Source organism: Lithobates pipiens, unplaced genomic scaffold (genome assembly GCF_037356315.1).
Source record: "Lithobates pipiens isolate NorthernLeopardFrog02 unplaced genomic scaffold, aLitPip1_a1.2 Scaffold_22, whole genome shotgun sequence".
Lineage (NCBI taxonomy): Eukaryota > Metazoa > Chordata > Amphibia > Anura > Ranidae > Lithobates > Lithobates pipiens.
The window spans coordinates 305,822,816-305,849,422 of NW_027507784.1; the positions used below are offsets into that span (position 1 = coordinate 305,822,816).

Consider the following 26,607-nt stretch of genomic DNA (forward strand, 5'->3'; position numbering starts at 1 on the left):
TTGTGGGCCTCCTAGACTTTTGTTGGGGGGGGGGGGCGGCTTATTACCCAATTTTAATAGAAACTGGGAAATGTGTGATTACATGCATTTTATTGAATGAAAATTGGCGTTTGGTGCACTTTAAATTGAGGACGGATGCTGACAGAAATGTAAAATCTATACGAAAAAAAAGGTGACACCAGCGTCGCAGTCAGAAAACCTGCGGCTGACAATTTAAAACAAAAAGGGGACAGGAGGGGGAGACAAAAGTATACAGCACTAAATGTCATGAAATGCGGTGTTAAACACTGCCACTACACTAACACTCTACACTCAGAATCACAATAAGTGAACACTATTTCACTAGTAGCAAACAGAGCCCTGATCTATCTCCACTGCAACAACACACTGCAAACACTACCTGTGGGAAGTTACCTTTATAGTGGGGTGGGACTATGAGCACTGAGTCGTGATTGGAGAAAATCATCATGATTTTGCCCAGCCAGGGCTCTGAGTGTGCTCTGTGCCCTAATTGGCAAAGCTGTACAAGGCTTCATTAAATTCGGGTCCTAGCACGCACTGTAAAACACGCAGCGCATTGTGGGGCGCTCCAGCATGTGAACATCTCGCCGAGCACCCAGCAAATTCAGTTGTTCAGCAAACAGTTGATGTTCGTGCCTAACGTTTGCTTGGCTCGAACTGGACGCCCTAGATAGTGACAGGTAAAAACTGATTGGCTGTTGTGGATAAGAACACAGTTGACTGGGCTATATCTCGTATAGCTGTGCCACTCATTTTGGTTGATACTCATTGATGCACCTATGAAACTTTTAATGCAGTGCCTTTCAGAAGCATTGCATACATCACATAGGGTGGGGAACAAAGTCAAATGGCAGTCAAGTTCAATTTTTCACAACTCCTTCAAATTTGGAAAGTGGAAGGTAACTGCACATTTTGAACTCCCAGGAGGAGGGAAAAAACGTCTGGATCACCAAGGTCACTTGACTCCATTCCCTGAACCACATTTTCTCTTTAGCCATTAGTAATTCTAGTATGAGTTGTAGGAAAATAATCTGGTACTTTCAATTCCTATTTTGCTGTTTCTAACTTGTATAGTAAAGCGCTCCATCTTAACCTACTGTAGAGAGCCGCTTCCTAAATGTGTACCTATAATCTCCATGTCCTTTGAAGAGAATGTTTGCCAAATCATTGTACTGACCTTGGATGTACACTGTATATGAACCTGCTAAGTAGCCTTGTACATGTGCAATTTTCCTGATCTTTTTCTGTAGGATTTTCTGTTGCTTTCTGTGTTTGCCTGCCACTGAACCCTCTCCAAAATATATATGTGATGCCCAAAACTGGACCCTATATTCTAGATGGGGCTTTATAGGTGATTTGTACAGAGGCAGTACTGTATTGGCATCATGTATATGTCTGTCTTTTGAAACATTTGTTATTAGTGTTATGCCGTTAACCAGAATTCCCAATCTGTTTTGCCTAAGTGTATTCTATGTAATGCATAGCAGGTAATGCTGTTCGCCTTGCACTGGACACTATATATACAGTATTTCACAAAAGGGAGTACACCCCTCACATTTTTGTAAATATTTTATTATATATTTTCATGTGACAACACAACTCTAAGTGGTGAGTTAAAAAAGAGTTGAAATCAAGAAGTTGTAACAAGTGGTCAAGTACCTGTGTATTGCAAGTACATGAGTGGTGTGAATGCACGTGGGCTGTATTGAGTATGTGTCAGGTAGTACCTGAGTTTTGTAAGTACCTGAGTGTTGTCTGAGTAGTGTGTGTGGATTGTTGGTACTTGTGTATTGCGTGTGGGTCAGCGGGTGCACGTTTGTCAGCGAGTACCTGTGTAATGTCTTGAGTATTAGAGTCGGGAAGCTAGTTAGGTAATTTTCACAGGGTATAATCCCCAATCCTCATTAAATTAGTAGGTACGATGCCTGGTGGGTGTGGAGATGCGACTTGGTGTATATCTTGGGGCATGTATGCATTCCTTGATCATCCAATCGAGGTCGAATACTGTTGTGCAAAATGTAAGCACATTGTTTCCCTTGAAGCCCAGGTTCTGAATCTGGGGAAGCACTGAGAGGTCCCACCATACTAAAGGAGAGCCAGGAACGTACACGCCAGGTGCCGGCACAGAGGCGGGCACTAGGAAAAAGTAGATGGGTGACAGTCAGGAAGGGGGAAGTGCCAGGGAGGGCCTTTCCAGGGTTGGAGCATCCCAATAAGTGCACGCCATTGAGTGACATTGGTGAAACCAGTCAGGGACCAGCACTGCTGGAGTTGAGGGACTCTCCTAGCTGCCAGGGGAAGAGCTCCTCCTGTGAGAGTTGGGGGGCAAGCGAAAGGATAGACAGATTCTGGTGGTAGGGGACTCAATTCCAAGGACAGGGAGGCACTCGGGTTTGGCACATCACGGATCTGGTGGAGAGATTACTGAGGGGGGCTGGGGAAGACCCGGCTGTCATGGTGCACGTTGGCACCAATGACAAAGTCGGAGGCAGATGGAGTGTCCTAAAGAATGATTTTAGGGACTTGGGAGCTAAATTGATGAAAAGGACCTCCAAGGTAGTATTTTCAGGTATACTAACGGTACATCAAGCCACACCAGAAAGGCAGAGGGAGATTAGAGAAGTAAACAAGTGGCTGAAGAGCTAGAGTTGTAAGGAGAGATTTGGGTTCCTGGAGGACTGGCCTGACTTTTCAGTCGATCACCAGTACTATAGAAGGTACAGACTGCACGTAAATGAGGAGGGTGCAGATCAGCTGGGAGTAAAGATGGACCAAAAAGTTTTTTTTTTTTTTTTTTTTTTTAAACTAGGCGACGGGGGCAGGGCCCAGAGGTAGAGATATGTCATTTCTCAATCACCAATTCTACTTTTGAAGGCCCTGGAGCACCAGGACAATGGAATTGCCCACAAAATTACCCTATTTTGGAAAGCAAACACCCCAACGTATAATCTGAGGCATAATGAATTTTTTGAATGGTTCATTTTTTTCCCAGAAGTTTTGGGAAAATGTGGGAAAAAAAATAAACGCTTTTTTTTTTTTGTCCATTTATAAGATATTTCTAACACATAGCATGTATATAGCAAAACTTACACCCCAAAATACATTCTGCTACTCCAGAGTATAGTATAGCCTGGCCACATACAGAGGACAGACAATGTATTAGCTTCAGGTGTTCTAGGAGCATAAATTACACCTCATTTCATTCCTACCCATCACATTTTTGAAGGTCCTGGAGCACCAGGACAGTGGAATTACCCACAAAATTACCTCATTTTGTAAAGCAAAAACCCCAATGTATATTCTATGAGGCATGGGCTGTAAATACTCAGGTACTCTGATGGGCTGGTGACAAGTACTCTGGCCCGGTAACAGGTACGCAGGTACTCTGATGGCATGGTAACAGGTACTCTGAAGGGTGGTGACAGGTACTTGTGTACTCATATGGACTGTGACAGGTACTCTGGTACTCTGATGGACTGTGACAGGTACTCTGGTACTTACAGTTCATATGAGTACCTATCACAGTACATATGACGGGTACTTTGATGGACTGTGAAGGGGACTCTGATGGACTGTGACAGGTACTCGGGTACTCTGATGGACTGTGAGTGACTGGTCCTCTTTATTGGGGGGGGGGGGCAATCAGTGTGTGTTGGTGTGTACTGTAAGTGGTAACGAGATGTTACTGCAGTCTGCTCCTCACACACGATTGGTGTTGAGGACCTGGTAACATCTCGTTACCGCGGTTTGTTGACATTTAGTGGTTGGCTGTGAAAGGATCTGGCCAATGGCTGTTTACCAGCGTCGGTGACAAGCAGTGTTCCCGGGAAGCCACCGCCACCATGTGCATACGCAGCACGCACAGTGGCGTGGAACCACCTGTGATCGGCCGTGACTTCATTGCGGCCCCGCTCACGCCGTAAACAGCCATGCCCAATGGCTGTTCAACCCCCCCCCCTCCCCTCGGCGGGGAGTATTTTAAGTTTCAATATTTAGTAAAAAATGGAGGACAGACCATATTGGACCCATAAAGAATGAGGAAGGACATCTGGTTTCAAAGGCTGGGGAGATGGAGAAGGTATTGAATTTGGTCTTCGCAGGCTTCACGAGGGAATCGGGGGACTTCAGTAACCAAAACTGTAGTGTTTCTCCTTATGACACATCACAGGAAGCACCGCCATGGTTAAGAGTACAGAATTAATATTAGATTTGGGAAACTTAACATTAATCACCGGGACCAAATGGCTTGCATCCGAGGATACTCCGAGGGAACTCAGGTAATTGCCAGGCCAATGTTTCTATTTTTTTTCTGACAGTCCACTAACTGGAATGGTACCAGCTAATTGGAGAAAAGCCAATGTAGCACCAATATTTAAAAAAGGGCCCAAAATACATCCCTGGGAATTACAGACCAGTTAACCTAACATCAATAGTATGCAAGCTCTTGCAGGGCATGATAAGGGACTCTATACAAGATTTTAGTAATGAGAACGGTATCATTAGCAGTAATCGGCATGGTAAGGCAAGAACGATTCTTCATGAATCCAATCTATTAACCTTCTATGAGGAGGAGAGTTGCCATCTAGATAAAGGAAGGCTCATAGGATTTTGCAAAAGCATTTGACCACAGTTCCCCATAAACGTTTACCGTACAAAATAAGGTTCGGTGCCATGGACCATAGGGTGAGTACATGGATTGAAAGCTGGCTACAAGGGCGAGTTCGGGGGGGGGGGGGGGTGATAAATGGGGGAGTACTCAGAATGGTCAGAGGTGGGTAGTGGTGTACTCCACGGTTCTGTGCTGGGACCAATCCTTTTTATTTTGGTTATAAACAGCCTGGAGGATGGGGTAAACAGTTCAATCTCTGTATTTGCAGACGATACTAAGCTAAGCAGGGCAATAACTTCTCTGCAGGATGTGAAAAACCTTGCGAAAAGATCTGAACAAATTAATGGGGTGTGCAACTACATGGTAAATGAGGTTTAATGTAGAAAAATGTCATAATGCATTTGGGTGGGAAAAATATGAATGCAATCTATACACTGGGAGGAGATCCTCCTGGAAGAATCTAGGATGGAAAAGGACCAGGGGGTCCTAGTAGATGATAGGCTCAGCAATGGCATGCAAGCTGCTGCTAACAAAGCAAACAGAATATTGGCATGCATTAAAAAGGGGTTTAACTTGAGATAAAACGATAATTCTCCTTCTCTACAAGACTCTGGTCTGGTCGCACCTAGAGTATGCTGTCCAGTGCTGGGCACCAGTCCTCAGGAAGGATGTACTGGAAATAGAGCAAGTATAGAGAAGAGTGAAAGTAGTGAGTGTACAGCTTGTATAACGGTGTAAATTTGCTGTCCCCTCAAAATAACTCAACACACAGCCATTAACCACTTGCCAACCACCGCGCGACGATGTACGTCCTATTTTTGAAGAGGGATATCTCAGTAATGGCAGCAGCTGCTGCCACAACCGAGATATCCATCTCTTCAGGCGGCGGTCGGCTGTACGATAACAGTGGTCCCTGCAGCGGATTTGCCGCGAGATCACCGCTATCGGCAGCGGGAGAGGTGCCACCCCCCCTCCCGCCGCCCTCCCGCACCTTCCGCCGCTTACCTGAGCCGTCGTAGCGGTGGAAGCGATCGGGTCCTCTTCCTAGCTGGGCATAGAGACAAGTGGCCCCCACTCGTCTATATACCATAGGAGGGCGGAAGCGACGTCAAAACGTCACTTCTGCCCATACCTCTTAAAGGTATATTTTTTTTTAAATGTCATTTTTTTTGCATTTTAGCCCAAATATGAGATCTGAGGACTTTTTGACCCCAGATCTCATATTTAAGAGGACCTGTCATGCTTTTTTCTATTACAAGGGATGTTTACATTCCTTGTAATAGGAATAAAAGTGATCCATTTTTTTTTTTAAACAGTGTAAAAATAAATAAAATCAATTAAAATAAATAAGAAAAAAAAAAAAAGTTTTTTAAAAACACCCCGTCACGACGAGCTTGCGCACAGAAGCGAGCGCATATGTGAGTAGCGCCCGCATATGAAAACGGTGGTCAAACCACACATGTGAGGTATCGCCACGATCGGTAGAGCGAGAGCAATAATTCTAGCCCTAGACCTCCTCTGTAACATAAAAAATGCAACCTGTAGAATTTTTTAAATGTCGCTTATGGAGATTTTTGAGGCTAAAAGTTTGACGCCATTCCACGAGCGGGCGCAATTTTGAAGCGTGATATGTTGGGTATCAATTTACTCGGCGTACCATTATCTTTCACAATATAAAAAAAATTGGGCTAATTTTACTGTTGTCTTATTTTTTTATTCAAAAAAGTGAATTTTTTCCAAAAAAAGTGCGCTTGTAAGACCGCTGCGCAAATACGGTGTGAAAAAAAGTATTTCAATGACCGCCATTTTATTCTCTAGGGTGTTAGAAAAAAAACAATATAAAATGTTTGGGGGTTCTAAGTAATTTTCTAGCAAAAAAAACTGTTTTAAACATGTAAACACCAAGTCTGAAAAAGAGGCCTGGTCCTTAAGTGGTTAATGTCTAAACCGCTGGTAATAAAAGTGTGTACACCCCTAAGTGAAAATGTCCAAATTGGGCCCAAAGTGTGAATATTTTATGTGACCACCATTATTTTCCAGCACTACCTTAACCCTCTTGAGCATGGAGTTCACCAGAGCTTTACAGGTTGCAACTGGAGTCCTCTTCCACTCCTCCATGACGACATCACTGAGCTGGTGGATGTTCGAGACCTTGCACTCCTCCACCTTCCATTTGAGGATGCCCCACAGATGCTCAATAGGGTTTAGGTCTGGAGTAATGCTTGGCCAGTCCATCACCTTTACCCTCAGCTTCTTTAGCAAAGCAGTGGTCATCTTGGCGTGTTTGGGGTCATTGTGTTGGAATACTGCCCTGCGGTCCAGTCTCCAAAGGGAGGGGGATTGTGCTCTGCTTCAGTATGTCACAGTACATGTGGGCATTCATGGTTCCCTCAATAAACTTTAGCTCACCAGTGCGGGCAGCACTCATGCAGCCCCAGACCATGACACTCCCACCACCATGCTTGACCTTAGGTAAGACACACTTGTCTTTGTACTCCTCACCTGGTTGCCGCCACACACGCTTGACACCACCTGAACCTAATAAGTTTATCTTGGTCTCATCAGACCACAGGACATGGTTGCAGTAATCCATGTCCTTTGTCTACTTGTCTTCAGCAAACTGTTTGCAGGCTTTCTTGTGCATCATGTTTAGAAGAGGCTTCCTTCTGAGACGACAGCCATGCAGACCAATTTAATGCAGTGTATAGTTTGATCCCCCCACCCCTTCAACCTCTGCATACGTCTATTTCCCAAACACAATCTCTGGATATGATTCTGAGCATGTGCTCTCAACTACTTTGGTTGACAATGGCCAGGCCTGTTCTTATTGGAACCTGTCCTGTTAAACCACTGTATGGTCTTGGCAACCGTGCTACAGCTCAGTTTCAGGGTCTTGGCAATTTTCTTATAGTCTAGGCCAGTGATGGCGAACCTTGGCACCCCAGATGTTTTGGAACTACATTTCCCATGATGCTCATGCACTCTGCAGTGTAGTTGAGCATCATGGGAAATGTAGTTCCAAAACATCTGGGGTGCCAAGGTTCGCCATCACTGGTCTAGGCCAACTTTATATAGAGCAACAATTCTTTTTTTTCAGATCCTTTAGAGAGTTGTTTGTCATGAGGTGCCATGTTGAACTTCCATTGACAAATTTGAAAATTTTTACTTAGGGGTGTACTCACTTTTGTTACCAGCGGTTTAGACATTAATGGCTGTGTGTTGAGTTATTTTGAAGGGACAGCAAATCTACACTGTTCTACAAGCTGTACACTCACTACTTTACATTGTAGCAAAGTGTCATGTCTTCAGTGTTGTCACACGAAAAGATATAATAAAATATTTACAAAAAATGTGAGGGGTGTACTCACTTTTGTGAGAGACTGTATGTGTGTGTGTGTGTATGTGTGTATATATATATATATATATATATATATATAGTGTGTTTAAGCAGTCTCGTGTTTTAGTTTTTGTCTTGGTATGACACAAAAAAATGAGAAACTAAAAGCTAAATCTAATTAATTCTACGCAAAACTCAAAAAATGCACTGGACAGAATTATTGCCACCCTCAATTTAATATTTGGTAGCACACCCCACCCCTTGGAAAAAATAATTGAAATCAATGGCTTCCTGTTACCATTAATAAGTTTCTTACACCTCTCCATTGGCATATTGGACCACTCTTCTTTCACCAATTGTTCCAGGTCTCTCAGATTGGAAGAGTTCCTTTTCCCAACTGCTGTTTTGAGATCTCTCCACAGGTGCTCTATGGATTTTAGCATTGCTGACCAGTTCAGTATTCTCCAACGCTATGTATTAAACCATTTCTGATGTGTGCTTTGGGTCATTATCCTACTCGAAGACCCATGACTTCTGATGGAGACCCAACTTTCTGCCACTGGGCCCTACCTTACACCCAAGAATTCTTTGGTAGTCTTGAGATTTCATAATGCCATGCGCATGGCAAAGACATCCAGTGCCTGAAGTAGCAAAGCAACCCTGAAACATCAGTGAACCTCCACCATGTTTGCATATATTCTTTTCTTTAAAGGCCTCATTTATCTTTCTGAAAACCGTAGATTGATGGGCTTTCCAAAAAGCTGCAATATTTTCATCTGTACATAGAACATATTCCCAAAAGGATTTTGGCTTCATCTGGTAAGTTTTGACAAACTCTTTGTTAAATTTTTCTCTTTTGTGCAGGGAGGTTAGCTACAGTGCCATGGGCTGTAAACGTCTTGACAATGTTGTGCACAGTGAACACAGGAACATTATGATCTCTGGAAATAGACTTGTAACCTTGAGATTACTCATGCTTTTCCACAATTTCTCAAATCCTCAAACAATATACTATTCCATGCAGTTCTTAGTGGAAATCAAATTAGGACCCCAGAATTTCAAAGCAAAAATAACAGCCACAATAGGCTTTTACTGCTGTCTACAGGTTGAACTGAAAAAACAAATTGTACACCAGCCTCTACCCAGCGTGCCTCAGTTTTATGAAAAAGCAGTGCCAAGGTCATGTGCAAAAAAAGTTAAATATAGGGTTGGGTCCTGTGGCAGGGAGGTGTCCTGTATTGACTCCAAGAAGTGGATTTTAGAGTAAGTACAAAACAAAAATAAAAATCCCATTTTCTTTTGCATCCATGGAAGGTCTTAGGAGTTCAGATACAGTTCGGATGTTCAAAAGAAGTCCAATGAAGGGGTTGGCAACACAGCAACAACTATTCATACAAGCCTCAAGAAGAGCACTTCAAAGAAGAGGCCCCCCCCCCCCGGAGGACCAACTCCAAAATCTGAATTGATATGATGGAAACCCCTAGTAGATAAAGGGATCTTGGCAACAAAATCGAAAGGAAAACAGAGTGGTAGAGAGAAGTAATCTAATACTCCAAATAAGGATGCAGAAGTTCATCACTAAAAATGAAAGACCTCCACACAGAAGGCAACACCAAAACTGTGCTAGATAAAAAATAATTAACCAGAACTCACAATAGATGAACAGCTAATTTGTTAGTAGAGAAGTAGACCCAGAACCTAATGTGATCAACATAAAAACACTGGGGACAAACCCCAGGAAGAACAAGCACGGTAAAGGAGCCCAATAAAAATAACAACAGGTCTAAGTAAGAAGACCAGCGGCCTTACACTCCTGACCCTTGAAAATGTAAAGTGACTCCTGAGACTCAATAGAGAACTGAAGGTTCATTCCCATGAAGTCAACATGACAAAAGGAGCAGGGTGCCAGAGAGGCACCACCCTAAGATGACACTAGGGCCTACAGAAGAATACTGCAGTCTAACGCCAACCACAGCCATAGATCTAAACTCTTGAACCCCTGAGACCTAACATGGAGTGAGGGGCTGGAATTTTTAGAGAGATTATTAATGATCAAATTATGAGAATATTGACCTGATTAAATATCGCCTTATCTGGAGAACCTAGTGCAAGAGCCTCTCGGTCAACAAAAATTAAGAACGAGAAGTCAAGTGGTCCCATGAAGTCCATAATCTGGAGATTACCTGCAGCAGTAAACTAAGCTGTTTCATCTGTTGACAATTCAGGTAGACCCTGGATTGGGCCCCTCAGCGATGATCCCCGCCCACCATGTGGAATCTGCAGTGCATCCTAGGCGTACATACCTTTCTCTGTGCAGATGCTACAAATTGATTTTCAGTTACCAATGCATTTTCATCACGAAAAAGCGTGTGAGCCAGGCTAATATCCCGAGTGGGGATCTGGCTACTTTCCCTGTTGCATGGGGAATTCAAACTCCTTCCAGGAGGGAAGGGCACTGCATTCCCCACATTGGGGGTGGGGGGATATTACTAAAACTGATGTACACAGAATCTGGTGAAGCTGTACGTAGCCAATCAGCTTCCAGGTTTAAGCCCCTGTTCACATCAGCACCATTTGACAGGTCAAATCACATTTCAAATCAGAAACCTATTGCTGGCAGTAGGGGCATCCCTATCGGTGCAACGTTGCTCCGATTTACAAAAGTAGTTCCTGCACTACTTTTGGCAATTTCAATAAATCTATGTGCAAGAACCCGCACAGATGTATTTCAAGTCGCCCCAGAAGTCGGACTGAAACGCAGCTTTGAAATTGTGCAAGTTCAGATGAGTTAGCACGATTTCAAAGCCATGTTCAGTGTGAACGAGGGCCTAATGTCAAAGCTTAATGTGCTTCTACTGTGTTTATGCATTCTTTTTATCTGTAAAAGCCTCCCTTGTGTAGACATTCACACAAGAGTGCTGCCATCTTGGACATGTCGGCAGCCCCAGCTCTATCAGGGTCTCCAAACATTCAAAACAAACAGCCAGTTTACTGCCTTTCAAACTTTAGGGGGGCCAGACTGGCCAGTGGGAATAGAAATGTCCTGGCATCAATGGGAGTAAACACTGCCTTAAGCTTAGTTATTCGTGGGAGTAAAACAATTACACCATTGGTGTCAGTGGGAGGAATAGTGCTCCATTATTGGTGTTAGAGGAATGAACAGTGCCCCATCATTGGTGTCAGTGGGAGAAACAGTCCCCCATCAATAATATCAGTGGGAGGAATAGTGCCCCATCATTGGTGTCATGGGAGGAATAGACCATTGGTGTTGTGGGAGGAATAGATTGTGCCCCATCATTGGTGTCAGTGGAAAGAATAGTGCCCCATAATTTGTCAGTGGGAGCAATAGACCCCCATCTCTGGTGTCAGTGGGAGGAAAAGTACCCCATCATTGGCGTCAGGGGAAGGAATAGTGCCTCATATTAATAGATGGTAAAGTGCCCCAAGGACTGGATAAAGGCAAGCAAAGGGCCACACCCGGCTTGTTGGTCGCATTTTGGAGGGCTCTGCTCTATGGTATTCCCCTTTGCATGACAACTAAATAAAAGGTTATGTAGGGAGTGGTGGAGGAACTGGCCAGCACAGACAGTAATTAGACCCTCCCAGAAGGGAAAAGGGCTATAATGGGGTGGACTCTCTTGCAAGTTCAGAGGAACATTGTAAGTGAATCAAGAATCTTTTATGTAAAGGAAAAATGCTGCATGTCAATTTTTTTGATTTTTCAGTTTTTACCTGCAGTTTTAAAGTTGGTGGCAGGTTCTCTTTAACCGCTTCAGCCCCAGAATATTTTACCCCCTTCCTGACCAGAGCACTTTTTGCGATTTGTCACTGCGTCGTTTTAACTGACAATTGCTCGGTCGTGCAACGTGGCTCCCAAACAAAATTAACGTCCTTTTATTCCCACAAATAGAGCTTTCTTTTGGTGGTGTTTGATCACCCCTGCGGTTTTTATTTTTTGCGCTATAAACAAAAAAAGAGCAACAATTTTGAAAAAAGCGCATTAGTTTTTACATTTTGCTATAATAAATATTCCCCAAAAATATACAAAAAGCATTTTTTTTTCCTCAGTTTAGGCCGATACGTATTCTTCTACATATTTTTGGTACAAAAAATTGCAATAAGCGTTTATTGATTGGTTTGTGCAAAAGTTATGGCGTTTACAAAATAGGGGATAGTTTTATGGCATTTTTATGATTTTTTTTTTTTTTTTTTACTAGTAATGACAGCGATCAGCGATTTTTATCGTGACTGCGACATTATGGTGTACACATCGGACATTTTTGGGACCATTGTCATTTATACAGCAATCGGTGCTATACAAATGCACTGATTCCTGTGTAAATGACACTGGCAGTAAAGGAGTTAACCACTAGGGGACAGGGTAAGGGTTAAGTGTGTCCTGGGGCATGTTTGTAACGGTGGGGGGCATGGCTACGTGTGCCACGTCACTGATCTCTGCTCCCTGTGACACTACTGAACGGGGAGATTCTTGTTTACATTAGCATCTCCCCGTTCCTACCCGTGAGACAATCAAGTCCACGGGACCCGCGACCTGACTCACGGAGGTCCCGGCTGGCACGGCGGCAAATTTAAAGGGATGTACAGGTATGCCCATTTGCTCAGCTGTGCCATTCTCCAGCAGTGGAGCCTGTTAAAAATAGAAGGTCCCCGTGTCTCACATCCATCATAAACACAACATATTTTCTTTAACGGGACACAGAGCCATAGTGATTACTAAGTGGGTTATAGGCCACCTTCAGGTGCTGGACACTGGCACACCCTAAACAGAAAGTTGCCTCCCTATATAACCCCTCCCATTACTGGGAGTATCTCAGTTTTTTCGCCAGTGTCTAAGGTCTTGGTCACAATGTCAAGATGTGGTCAAAATGTGCTGTGCTGAGCTCCTCTGGAGCAATACTTGCTGGGGCCAGCTATGCAGCCAGATCCATTCAAAATGTCTTTTAGGCCGAATTGAATGGTGCTCAGGCCTCATATCCGAAGAAACTAGGTTTTGCCTGTAACGCTTCTCTTTTTAGAGAGCTGGACCCCCGGGATCCAGTACTTTTGGTATTAAGGCCATAAAGTTTTACTGGCGGGGTGCTTTTTACAGGTCCAGGACTGTGGGCTCCCAGAGGGTCCCCGGTTCCTGAAGGTTTAACGGAACCCACTATGAAGGCTGAAGATAGGGTCTGTTGGTTTTACCACAGAAAAAACTGCGGCGAGAAAGGTAAATGGAGTTTTTCTAAGGAATTTTAAAATTTTCTTATGAAATGTCTCCTTTAAAGTAAATGTTGTCATGGCTAAGTGTCAGCAGCACTGGGTGCTGTATAGAGCACGTACCTTCTCATGCTTTGCTTAGAGTTGCACTGTATCACAGAAGCAGCAGGCTTTTTTCCTCCGGCTAGCAGGCAGAGACCGTCCGGTAAGTTTGGGGGGTTTTGCTTCCTCCAGACTCCCCTCCAGACTCCCCCCACCTGAGCTGAACTCTTCCCCCTCTTCTTCAAGAGGCTGAGTATCAGTGAGAACTAAAAACAATCAGCAATGCTGTTTTCTTTCACTGCCCCTACACGGCGGCGGCTTTGAGATCTCCTCCATGCCATCCCTCCCTCACTCAGTAGATCTCGTCTGATAGGAGGCCCGTGCTTGCGTGGGAAAACTTTTTTTTAAAAAGAAAGAAGGGGGGCACGATGTGATGGTGGGGGAGGGGCTTAGCGTGGCGTCCTCCAACAAGGGAGTGTGTTTAAAAAAAAAAAAAAAACATTATTCCTTATTTTGGGATAGTAGGAGGAGCCATGCAGTTAATCCCCTTGCGTCAACTGTACTCCCAGAACCACTGGTTTATGGCACAAATGCAACCTTATAAAATAGATTTGTTTATTCCACACTACATACACCGGTGTCAGAAGACTCTACTGTACATTTTATACCACCAGGTCTTTCCTGAACAAATAGTTATAAACAAAGTCACAAAACAAGTTTCATGGATGCTTATATTTAGTAATTAGGGGATGTGTTTTTGTAGCTGCTAGTCAGACTCGTACAGCCATTAGGATGTGTTTTATTCCATTTCTGTACAATAAACACATTGTAGGTTATATCTTTGGATGCTGATTGAACGGCTTCAGATCATACTACAGCATTTCATTGACTTTGAGTTCAGGCCTCTGAGTTAGCCAATTTAATGTGTTATTTGTTCTGCTTGGGACTTTGTTGATAAACTCCTGTGTTCTGAATCGCCGTCGTGCTTCATGACCCAACTTCCTTTGAGTTTTTGGATCAGAGACCCCAATATTTGCTTCTAGAATTTACTCATACATCAGTCAGTACCTTAATAGGTGCAAGATTTGAAGGCCCTGAGGCAGCGACATGCAATGTAAAATGTATGTGTACTTTATATGTACAATGGATATAAAAAGTCTACAGACACGTGTTAAAATGTCAGGTCTCTGTTATGTAAAAAAAATGAGACAAAGATAAATAATTTCAGAACTTTTTCCACCTTTTAATGTGACCGATAAACTGTACAACTCAGTTTAACAACAAACTGAAATCTTTTAGGTGGAGGGAAGTAAAAATAAAATAATGTGGTTGCACACCCTTAAACTAATACTTTGTTGAAGCATCTTTTGATTTTATTACATCACTCAGTCTTTTTGGGTATGAGTCTATCAGCATGGCACATCTTGATTTGGAAATATTCTCCCACTCCAAATCTGTCGGATTGTGAGGGCATCTCCTGTGCACAGTGCTCTACAGATCACCCCACAGATTTTCAGATCGGTTTCAGGTCTGGGCTCTGGCTGGGCCATTCCAAAACGTTAATCTTCTTCTGGTGAAGCCATTCCTTTGTTGATTTGGATGTATGCTTTGGGTCGTTGTCATGCTGAAAGATGAAGTTGATCTTCATGTTCAGCTTTCTAGCAGAAGCCTGAAGGTTTTATGCCAGTATTGACTGGTATTTGGAACTGTTCATAATTCCCTCTACCTTGACTAAGGCCCCTGTTCCAGTTGAAGATAAACAGCAAAAAGCATGATGCTGCCACCACCATGCTTCACTGTGGGTATGGTGTTCTTTTGGTGATGTGCATTGTTGGTTTTGTGCCAAACACATCTTTTGGAATTATGGGCAAAAATAATCAACCTTGGTTTTTATCAGACCATAACACATTTTCCCACATGCATTTGGGAGACTTCAGATGTGTTTTTGCAAAATGTAGCCGGGCTTGGATGCTTTTCTTCATAAGAAAAGGCTTCCGTCTTGCCACTCTACCCCATAGCCCAGACATATGACGAATATGGGAGATTGTTGTCACATGTACCACACAGCAAGTACTTGCCAGATATACCTGTAGCTCCTTTAATGTTGCTGTAGGCCTCTCAGCAACCTCCCTGACAGTTTTCTTCTCGTCTTTTCATCATCGTTTTAGAGTGACGTCCAGTTCTTGGTAATGTCACCGTTGTGGCATATTTTCTCCACTTGATGACTGTGTTCTATGGTATATCTAATGCCTTGGAAACTCTTTTGTACCCTTTACCTGACTGATACCGTTTAACAATGAGATCCCTCTGATGCTTTGGAAGCTTTCTGCAGACCATGGCTTTTGCTGTAGGATGTGCCTAAGAAACTGTCAGGAAAGACCTACTAAAACATCTGAGCTTTATTTGGGGTTAATCAGAGGCACTTAAGATGATGGCAGGTGTGTACGGACTGCTATTTAACATGAGTTTGAATGGGATTGCTTAATTACACTTATGCAAATACATTATTTTTTTTATTTTATTTTTACTCCCCTAAAAGATTTGTTTTTCAATTGAATTGTACAGTTTACAGGTCACATTAAAGGTGGAAAAAGTCCTGAAATGGTTTATCTTTGTCTCATTTTTTTACATCACTGAAACATGACATTTTAACAGGGTTGTGTAGACTTTTTATATCCACTGTATGCATATTAGCCATTTTCAACTAGGGTTCCTCTGGAGGTTTCTGCGACTTCCTTGAGCAATTTCTGCCTCTCCGATAAGTAACCACCATTACCAGTGAACTTTTTAATTATCTATAATAGAGGGATTCTTCCCACTAACCACAAACATAAGGAATATTCTTCCTGTAGATCGACTGTGTTCTCCCTCCCAGCTGGGGCAGAGGGGGGCATGGGGAGCCATTCCTCCCAAGAGAACACAGTGATTATTGCTAGCAGCTATAGCCACAGTCAATAATAGCATGTACAAATGTGACATGCTGGTTGTAACCAAGTTGACCCAATTTAGCCTGCCCATAGATGGTTTGAATCTCAGCCAGTTCTGCAGGGACGGCCGAGATTCAAACCATCTATGGCTGGCTTAAGGAGCATTCTTCCCACTCACCATCATGATAATGTAATAGTAGATTACATTTTAGAATGCCATTTTTTGCAGAAGATCACATAACTCCTAAGTGTTCACAAACCATTCTTGGATCAAGGTGCTTCACTTATTGAACAACATAGGCTTGATGACACTGGTCATAAAGAAACCTGCCAACTGATAAGCAGTCATGTTCATTTGTGAAGTCAGCAAAGCTTCCATGCCCCTCTCCAGGAAAGATTTCTTTAAAACCAGCTTTGGAGACTACCACATTATCAATGGCTAAGCAAACTGCACAGAAAATTCATATTGAATCTGATTGACCTGTTTTATCAAAATCACTGATCTGGGAAAATTTGTGGACACCTGTCCACCACACCTAACATGAGCTTGCCCCATTCCAAAAGGCGTTAATTTGAGGTTCCTACCATCTTAATGGCTTTAACAGCCTTCAAACACTTGGGAGCCTTTCCACAAGATTTTGGAGTGTTTTTTGTTTAAATGTGTGCCCTTTCAGTTAAAAGTACATTTGTGAGCTTAGGATACTTGCGAGTTGGATAAGTTCATCTGGCTCACTATTGGAGCTCTAAATAATCCTAAAGGTGTTCCGTAGGGTTGAGATCAGGGCTTTGTGCAGGCCACTAGAGTTCCTTACACCAAACTCATCAAGCCATGTCTTTATGGAGCTGGCTTTGTGCATAGTCAGTTCTATTATGGCTAGAGCAAATGGTTGATCACTCCTAGCTGCCATTTTCTAAAAGCCAACTCTTAATGCAGGTGTTTCCAAATTTAATAACGGGCCAGTTTAATATTATTCAAACTTATGGAGGGGGGGGGGGGGCGCGGACTGTGGCCTGCGGGGGAAGAAAATGTCCTGGCGCCAGTGGGAGTAAACAATATGACATCTTGGTATTAGGGGGAGTAATAGTGCCCATCTTTGGTATAAGTAGGAGATATAGCGTCCCATCGTTGGTATCAATAATAGTGTTCCATCATTGGTGTCAGTGGGAGGAACAGTGCAGTTGCTGATGGAAGGAGTGGGGTGAATAATGCTTCAAGGCCTGGATAAAAGCATGCAAAGGGCCACAGTTTGGAGACCACTGTCCTAATGGAAACAGACCGGTAGTTTCTTTATTCAGCTTCTTTTTTTTTTTTTTCCTCTTTTCTCTTGTTTAAAAATTAACATCATTTTTTTTCCCCCTTTATTGCACTTCAATCACAATTGTTATGCTTTTGTTGACATGACTGACAGATATTTAATTGTTGAACTATGCTTTTAAAGCACCTTACAGTTGTCAACTGTATTTATTGAACACTGCTAGAATTATAAAATATATTTGTATTTTGTAGCATTAAAGCAGAACTAAACGTTCCTATCCTTTTACAGCCAAGGAAGCTGCCATCTTAGCCTCTGTTTGATCTGCAGTTGCCATGTGGTACCGTACTGCACATGTAATCAGTTAGGACACCAGCCATTTGATGGCTTGACAGCAAAAGCACCCGTGACAGTTAGCAATCACAGCATGCCTTTTGGGTTTTTGGGGACCTAGTTAAAATCAGAAACATCTGACCTCAACCATTTGTGAAGGTGTCCACATTTTTCAGTGTAGGAGGGCAGCCAATGCGGATACAGAAAATGCTATTTTCATGGCTTTTATGCTCATCTGCTGGTATGGCAAACTGTCAGGCAGGCAACTAGTAACCTAAGCTGATCAACGATAGTGACCCCTGGATTTCCTTCATGGCAGGTTTCCTTTGTATATCTCTGACTAACTCTTGGAGGCTCAGAGACTAGGATAGGGGATGTTTAATAAATCAGATACAGATTTGACACCCCTAAACCTTTTAGCACTGGCTTTGTTCTACATTTTCAAGAATGAACAAACCGGTCTATGTCTTGCAAAATTTTCCAGGACACATAAGGCTGCCCTGTATAAGTGCCAAGCAACGCTTCAGTATTAGTGTTATCCTAATTGTTTTATCTATTGCAAGGATGTTCAAGACAGGAGTGTATGAATTCACTGTATGGTTGTGACATGATATATGTCTGTAACAGTCAGTATGGGTGTTTGAGCAATCACATGATGGACACCACAATAAGTGCTACACGCAGAACATAATTCATCCAGTGTTCCTTTTCCCCACGTGTGAATCCTGGTATTGTCTACACAGTTCAGGATCTCACAGTCCATTGCTATGACCCCAGCATTTCACAGTACTTGATCATCTGAAGTCTTTAGTCCTTGTATTTAGCATTGTTGCTATATCTGGTTGTGTTGCAGGGTCGGCACAGTGTGAGGAAAGTGGTCAGAATGTGCCGTTTATATGCACCACCATCACTGTCTTTGTTAGATATTCTCACGAGCCTTTCCCAAAATCTCATCTCATTTGTGGGTCTATGCCGTCCAGCTCCGCTCTGTGTTGACCAGCTCCATTCCCTCGAAATAAGAGTGGGGCCTGCGTGCGTGGAACTAGAATAAAAGAGAATACGTGAGTCCAGCTGCCTTATTCCATCGTTTATAGTTATACAGAGTTGAGTGGTCTGAAAACACACACACACACACACACACACACACACACACACACACACACACACACACACAATTTACCGACAAGTGCATTTGACCTTCTCCTAAGCTTGCATGGACCTTTGTCAAACTGCTTTTGCATTTTCATCAACTTGCAGCAGTTCTAACGCACACAAAAGCCCACTGACACCGGCCCTCACAAAGGAAGGGGGAATATGAAGGACACTTATAAACGTGTGTGCCTTGAGCTATTGGACTCTATAAACAGGGAATTTACAGCTCCACTTGCTGGCAGAATAATTAATTTTTTTGCATAATATTATATTATGCAATATTTACTCCACTTGTAAATTTAAATGTAAAACTTCTTTTTTTTTGTCCTGTCCATAAAAAAGAAAGACAACACATATATATATATATATATATATATATATATATATATATATATATATATATATATATAAAAAAAAAAACACTAAACATTCACTGTAAAGCAAACCTGCTCTTTCTGCCCTAGCTCATTCAGGGCAAAGCAACAGGTTTAGATTAATCTCCCTACCCTCCCCAGCATACATTTACCTATGTTTTTTGCCCCCGCAGTCCTGTTTAATGCCAGCAGTCAAAAGACATACCCAGAATTTCTTGATATGAAGGAGCATGTCCCAAGCAACCGTGTAGGGCCAACCTCAGATGTCACAGAACAGTCCCTAGACATCCCCCCCCATACCCCTCAGCCCTAAGCTTCCGGTTCTGCAGGGTTAATGCCAGCACTGGACCTGTGACAGGCAGTTATCAAGAGAGCCAACTAAGCCTGCCTTTTCCACTCTCTCTTCTTCGCACTTAGTTCTTCACTCCTGCCGTCCATATTCAGCCAGCAGCAGGCTAAAGTCTGTTGTTGACTGACGTCACTTAGCCAGTCCAGACTCTGGAAGGATATTGACTTTTTCACCCAGTTGCCTGGATTGGAAGCAGACTAAGTCTCTCAGCATGCTGTTGAGAGCCAGTCGCTCCCACCCCCTCCACAGCCTGGAACTCCAGTGAGCGCTGGAGGGGCAGAGCAGAGAGTTGGTGATTGACAGTTATCAGCTCTCTGCTCAATGAAAAGCGAGAACTGAGAGATCAGTGGTCTTTGATCGCTCAGTTCTCGGTCTTGGAGGCGGCGGGGGGACAGATGCAGCACCACACTAATGCTGCATCCACTTAGGTGAGCATTTATGTTTGCTATTTTGAAATCCCACACTTTTCTTTTAAATAAAAGTATTCTTCCTTCTGCTGTTTTTTTTTTTTTATATATATCAGGAAAATGTTTATTGTAGTAAACAACATTACAGTCCAACAATAAGATCATGCATTACTCTTTTGCAACCACTTAACCAACAAACAGTAGTTACATAAGCAAAATCAAATCCGTTTTTTTTTTTACTAAACTTAGGGTGAACCTGTTACTTTGTCTAGAATGGGCAAAGTACGGGTTGACTTTAGAGAAAGAATACTGCAATGTGCTGCCTTAGACATAAAAGGTTTTCCCATATTGAAGAATAATTTTTGATCTTTTGAGTTTGATAGCAGTAAGAAGCATTTTCAGGCTACACTCACAGATTAGACTGTAGGTACCAAGTATAACCCCTATGGGGCTCCACTTACTGGAGACTGTAGAGAGAGCTGGTGCAAGATAGGGAAGGGAGTCCAGTGAATCGGTTCCATCGGCCAGCTGCACACCGACACGTCGCTCGCCTTACCCGAATCAACCATCAGGTCATTGACGCTGCTGCAGCTCGTTTCCAGCCTGGAACACAGCAAAGTCGTGTTTATATTTCAAAATTATAAAATGCGAGTATTAAAGGGGAAGTAGTTTCTTTATTTTCCAGCAAAACAAATGTGACAAACCTACACTATATAGTGAAGTGGTCGTGTATTTTTATATCTCATGACAATTTTTTTTTTATGTTTAATATTCTTTTCCTTTAAAAGAGCTTTGCTAGAATGTGAAAAATCCTGGGTCACCACAAAAGGGACGAAGTGTTCTCATACATTGTTCAGCATTGTAGCATAGCCCTATATTGTTGGTTAATGGTGAAGTGTTGCTGTATGTTGCTTGTCAATGCATTAGTGCCTCCATAAATTGGTGGTGGGGTAGTATGTAATCCAGGGTGAAATTCTTATCAACCCTGCAGTTCTCATGGTTTCTAAAGGCTATCTTCCATCGCACTCCAGAACTTGGAGATGGTTTTTCCGACGGAATTCCGCTGAAGCTTGGCTTGAATACACACGGTCACGCAAAAGTTCTCTGAACTTTCGACCGTCAAGAACGCAGTGACGTACAACACTACGAGAAAATTAAGTTCAAGGCTTCCGAGCATGCGTCAAATTGTTTCTGAGCATGCATAGGAATTTTGCGTGTCGGAATTGCTACAGTCGATCGAAATTTGTGATCGGAACTTTTTCAGACCGAAAAATTGAGAACATGCTCTCAATCTTTTGCTGGCCGAAAATTCCGCCAGCAAAAATCCAATGGAGCATACACATGATCGCATTTTCTGACCGAAAGCTCTCATCCGACCTTTGCTGGCGGAATTTCCAATCGTGTGTACGGGGCATAAATTGTCCTGGTCACCATTGTCTCAACAAATGAAAGCAAGGTTTAACCATTTTGCTGCCAGGCCCTGTGCTCCATTTTGTACACTCAGGTGGCCAGACCATTTTTGTAATTTTTCCTTTTGCTTTTTTATTTTTCACCTATTGCTTTCAGAATTTGTGAAAGACCCTACCCAGATTTTTTAGACCCTGCAGCATTTGCGCAAACGTTTATCAAACCAATATATTTGCAAAAAATACACTAAAGCCTTTAGCAGATAAAAACACAGCAACATTTACAAAATCTTTAGGCTCGGTTCACACAGGGGCGACTGCGATCCGACTTCAGGTCGCCCCTAGTCGCCTCAGGTCGGACAACATTTAAAAATCAATGTAAGTGAATGAGAGCCGTCTTAATGCACGCTACTGAAGTCGCCTCTGACTTCAAAAGAAGTTCCTGTACTACTTCAATCCGACTTGTAGGCGACTTGTACCCATTGATTTCAATGGAGGTCGCCTCCAAGTCGGATTTCTGTCTATACGGAGGAGACTTTGACAGAATTATTAGCTCTGAAGGGGGAACTCCATGCCAAATTTCTGAAAAAAAAATTTGGCGTGGGTTCCGGGGGCCCCCTTATTAAAGGGGGCTCCCGGATTCCGATAAGCCCCCCGCCCGCAGACCCCGACAACCAACGGCCAGGGTTGTCGGGAAGAGGCCCTTGTCCTCATCAACATGGGGACAAGGTGCTTTGGGGTGGGCGGGGCCGCACGCCCCCCTCCCCCAAGGCCCCCCCCATGTTGAGGGCACGCGGCCTGGTACGGCTCAGGAGAAGGGGGGGCGTCCGCTCGTCCCCACCCCCTTTCCTGGCCGGCCGGGTAGCGTGCTCTGATAAGGGTCTGGTGTGGATCTGGGGGGGGGGGTTTTCGGCGTAGGGGGTTCCCCTTGGAATCCATACCAGACCTAAGGGCCTGGTATGCTCTCGGAGGGGGAACCCATGCCAAATTTTTTTCAGAAATTTGGCGTGGAGTTCCCCCTTCAGAGCTCATTCTCTGATTGGCCACGGCAAAAGTCGCCTGGCCTGGGGCGACTTGTAAGTCGCCCCAGGTCGTGTCTAAAAGTCGTGTTCAAGTCGTCTCCAAGTTGCCTCGCAAAGTCGTCCTAAAGTCGTGTCGCCCCTGTGTGAACCGAGCCTTACTAAATATGAAAGCTTAACCTGTATTGAGTTAATAAATAACAAATATTTGTAACTTTTAAACTACGCCTTTTTGCAAAATGGTGAAAATTGAACAGACACAAAAGTGTAAATATCCAAATTTCTCTAACAATCTGAAGCTTTTCAATTTTCCCTTACACCTTTCAGAATTTGTGAAAGACCCCAAAACCATATATTTTCTGAAAACATATGACCTCTAGAATAAAAAAATAAAATAAAAAGTATTTTTGGGGATGTCTCTACCAGCTCAAGAGTGTGACATTTTTGTCCATTCTTCTTTGCAAAATAGCTCAAGCTCTGTCAGATTGGATGGAGAGCGTCTGTGAACAGCAATTTTAAAGTCTTGCCACAGATTCTCAATTGGATTTGGGTCTGGACTTTGACTGGGCCATTCTAACACATGAATATGCTTTGATCTAAACCATTCCATTGTAGCTCTGGCTGTATGTTTCGGGTCGTTGTCCTGCTGGAAGATGAACCTCCACCCCAGTCTCAAGTCTTTTGCAGAGAACAAGTTTTCTTCTAAGATTGCCCTGTATCTGGCTCCATCCATCTTCTTATCAACTCTGACCAGCTTCCCTGTCCCTGCTTAAGAAAACCATCCCCACAACATGATGCTGCCACCACCATGTTTCACTGTGAAGATGGTGTGTTTAGGGTGATGTGCAGTGTTAGTTTTCCACCACACAAAGCATTTTGCTTTTAGGACAAAAAATTCACTTTTGGTCTCAGCTGACTTCTTCCACGTTTGTTCTGTTCCCATGTGGCTTCTCGCAAACTGCAAACGTGACTTCTTATGGCTTTTTTCAACCAATGGCTTTCTTCTTGCCACTCTTCCATAAAGGCCAGATTTGGAGTGGAGAGCACAACGAATAGTTGTCTTGTGGTCAGATTCTCCCACCTGAGCTGTGGATCTCTGCAGCTCCTTCAGAGTTACGATGGGCCTCTTGGCTACTTCTCCGATTAGTTCTCTCCTTGCCCGGCCTGTCATTTTAGGTGGAAGGCCCTGTCTTTGTAGGTTTGCAGTTGTGCCATACTCTTTTTCCAATTTCGGATGATGGATTGAACAGTGATCTCTGAGATGTTCAAAGCTTGGGATATTTTTTCATAACCTAGCCCTGCTTTTAAACTTCTCCACAACTTTATCCCTGACCTGTCTGGTGTGTTCCTTGGCCTTCATGATGCTGTTTGTTCACTTACAAACCTCTGAGGGCTTCAAAGAACAGCTGTATTTATACTGAGATTAAATTACACACAGGTGGACTCTATTTACTAATTAGGTGACTTCTAAAGGCAATTGATTCCATTCGATTTTAGTTAGGGGTATCAGAGTAAAGGGGGCTGAATACAAATGCACATTCAGATATTTATTTGTAAAAAATTTGGAAAACCATTTTATAATTTTCCTTCCACCTCACAATGATGTGCCACTTTCTGTTGGTCTATCACATGAAATCCCAATAAAACACATTTATGTTTTTTTTGTAACGTGACAAAATGTGGAAAATTTCAGGGGGTATAAATACTTTTTCAAGGCACTGTATGGGGCAACCGGATGGAAATGGACCAGCTGTTAACTTCCATCCAATCCGATCCACTGGACAGATGGGGAACAGGACCACCATTCCTCTGTTTTTGGCAGAAAGGATCGATTCGGATGACGGTGGGTGTCAGTGGACATGTGTGCGCTGATATCTGCTGCTCCATAGAAGAGACTAAAGGGTCCAGTCAGGTCCACCTGAAAAACTGACAGGCGGTCCCGATCGGACGCCCTGTGTGAAAGGGGCCTAAAGGGATTTCCTTCATACTGGGAAAATATACTCTTACTTCCTTCTGAGTTTACAGGACAGAAAGTGCAGGGAAACTAAAGGCACTAAACTTACCTCTTCTCTAATGGTCCATGTCCCTTGGTGGCACCGGCACCCTCTCCTCGGGTGCTGATCTTTTGGCGTCTCCATTGGCCGCCGCGCGATGCTATTAATCCTGCAAATGTGCTAGAGTCAGTCATCCCAGCACTCGGGGACCGTGCCAGAGATGTAAGCTGAGCTGCACACATGCCACTGAAAACTGTGAGCAGGCAGGTGGGGGCATTTTGCAGAGACACTGCATGTCTTTTATGCAATAAAAGCCTGCCTGCTCATTATCTTTTGTTAAATTATTATTATACAGGATTTATATAGTGCCAACATTTTGCACAGCGCTTTACAACATGAGGCAGACAGTACAGTTACAATACAATTCATTACAGATAAATGCCTTCAAGGGGTTGTAAAGGAACTTTTTTTTAGAATAACAAGGATGTTATACTTACCTCCACTGTGCAGCTCGTTTTGCACAGAGTGGCCCGAACCTGGTCTTCTGGGGTCCCTCGGCGGCTGTCTCAGCTCCCTCCCGCAAGGACTCCACAACTTCACGCCTGATGTGGAGTGCTTGCGGGCGTGCTCCTGTGATACAGCGGGCGGGTACAGCCACTCGCTGTATCACTTGGCCCCGCCCCCCGCCACGTCACTGGATGTGATTTGACAGCAGCGTGAGCCAAAAACTTGATAGTAGTCCTAATCCTTCCATACATATAGTTACATACAGTAGTTAAGGTTGAATAAAGACAACAGTCCATCCAGTTCAACTCGTGTAGGTGTGCATGTGGAGAAAAATCATTTCCTGTATCCCTGTATATTGTTTTCGCTAAGATGTCTTTTAAAACTATCCATACTGCCTGTGGACATCACCGATTTGTGGAAGACTGTTCCACCTACAGCCTTACCACCCTGACAGTGAAAACCCCCCTATGCAGCTTAAGGTTAAACCTTCTAGTCTCATCATGTGGCCCAGTGTCTTTTTACACTCCCTGGGACTGAAAAGTCTCCTCCCTACACTTAGATCACTGTTGAGATATTTGTGTATCACTATCATATCTCTTCTCAAGCGTCTCTTCTCCATGGAGAATAAAGTTTGCGCTTGTAGTCATTCCTCATAATTGAGGTCCTCCAGTCCTCATATTAATTTAGTTGCCCTTCTCTGCACTCTCTCCAGGACATCCTTTCTGAGGATTGTTGGCCAGAACTGGACGGAATACTTCAGATGCGGCCAAACCAGAGTTGTATAAAGTGGCAGAATTATAATTTTAAATCTGGAGTAAATTCCCTTTTTAATGCATGCTAATAGTCTGCTGGCTTTGGTAGCCGCAGCTTGAGACTGCATGCTATTGCTCAGTCTGTCTTCTACTAGAACCCCTAGATCAGGGTTTCTCAACCAGGGTTCCTCCAGTGGTTGCTGGGGGTTCCTTGAGAAATTAGCAATTTCTGCCTCTCAGATAAGTTCCAACTGCCACCATTGATCTTTTTAGCTATTTGTAAGGGGGTAATTCTTCCCAATGTCCACAAGCGTAAGGAACATTCTTCCCATTAACCATCACACTAATGTATCATGAGTTGTAGATATAGTAATTTTTAGCAGGGTTTCCTGAGACCAGAAAGTTATATCAAGGGTTCCTCAGTGTTGAAAAGCTTGAGAAAGGCTGTCCTAGATCCTTCTCCATCCTGGAAGCCCCTAAGCGTTTTCCCCCTAATTAGTAACTTGTGTTTGTTTATATTTTTACCTCCCAAGTGCATTACCTTACATTTTTCAATGTTAAACTTAATTTGCCATGCAGTAGCCCACACCAATAATTTATTCAGGTCCTCTTGTAAAGTGTATATATTCTGCTGCTTGCTATTTCCCTACATATTTTTGTGTCGTCAGCAAACATTGAGATCGAGCTATTTATCCTAACCTCTATATAAATAGATTAAACAAAATTGGTCCCAGGACAGAGCCTTGGGGTACCCCACTAACCACTCTAGACCATTCTGAGTATGTTATTTATCATAACACTTTGGGCACGCCCTCGTAGCCAGTTTTCTATCCAAGAACAAACCTTCTGGTCCATGCCTACAAACCTCAGCTTGGAGATTAAAGTGGTTGTAAACCCTTACAAACCCC

The 26,607-nt window shown here is 43.3% G+C and overlaps 1 protein-coding gene across 1 annotated transcript in view; it reads right to left on the bottom strand.

The window, feature by feature from the left end:
* Positions 1 to 13,824: 13,824 nt before the first annotated feature.
* Positions 13,825 to 26,607, bottom strand: part of LOC143924836 (uncharacterized) — a 122,402-nt gene continuing 109,619 nt past the window's right edge. The window contains exons 9-10 of the mRNA XM_077449326.1: positions 20,483 to 20,624; positions 13,825 to 18,781 (exon numbers count right to left, since the gene is read on the bottom strand). Of these exons, the coding sequence (XP_077305452.1) occupies positions 18,707 to 18,781; positions 20,483 to 20,624 (217 nt within the window). The 3' untranslated portion in view covers positions 13,825 to 18,706. The remainder of the gene's footprint in view (positions 18,782 to 20,482; positions 20,625 to 26,607) is intronic.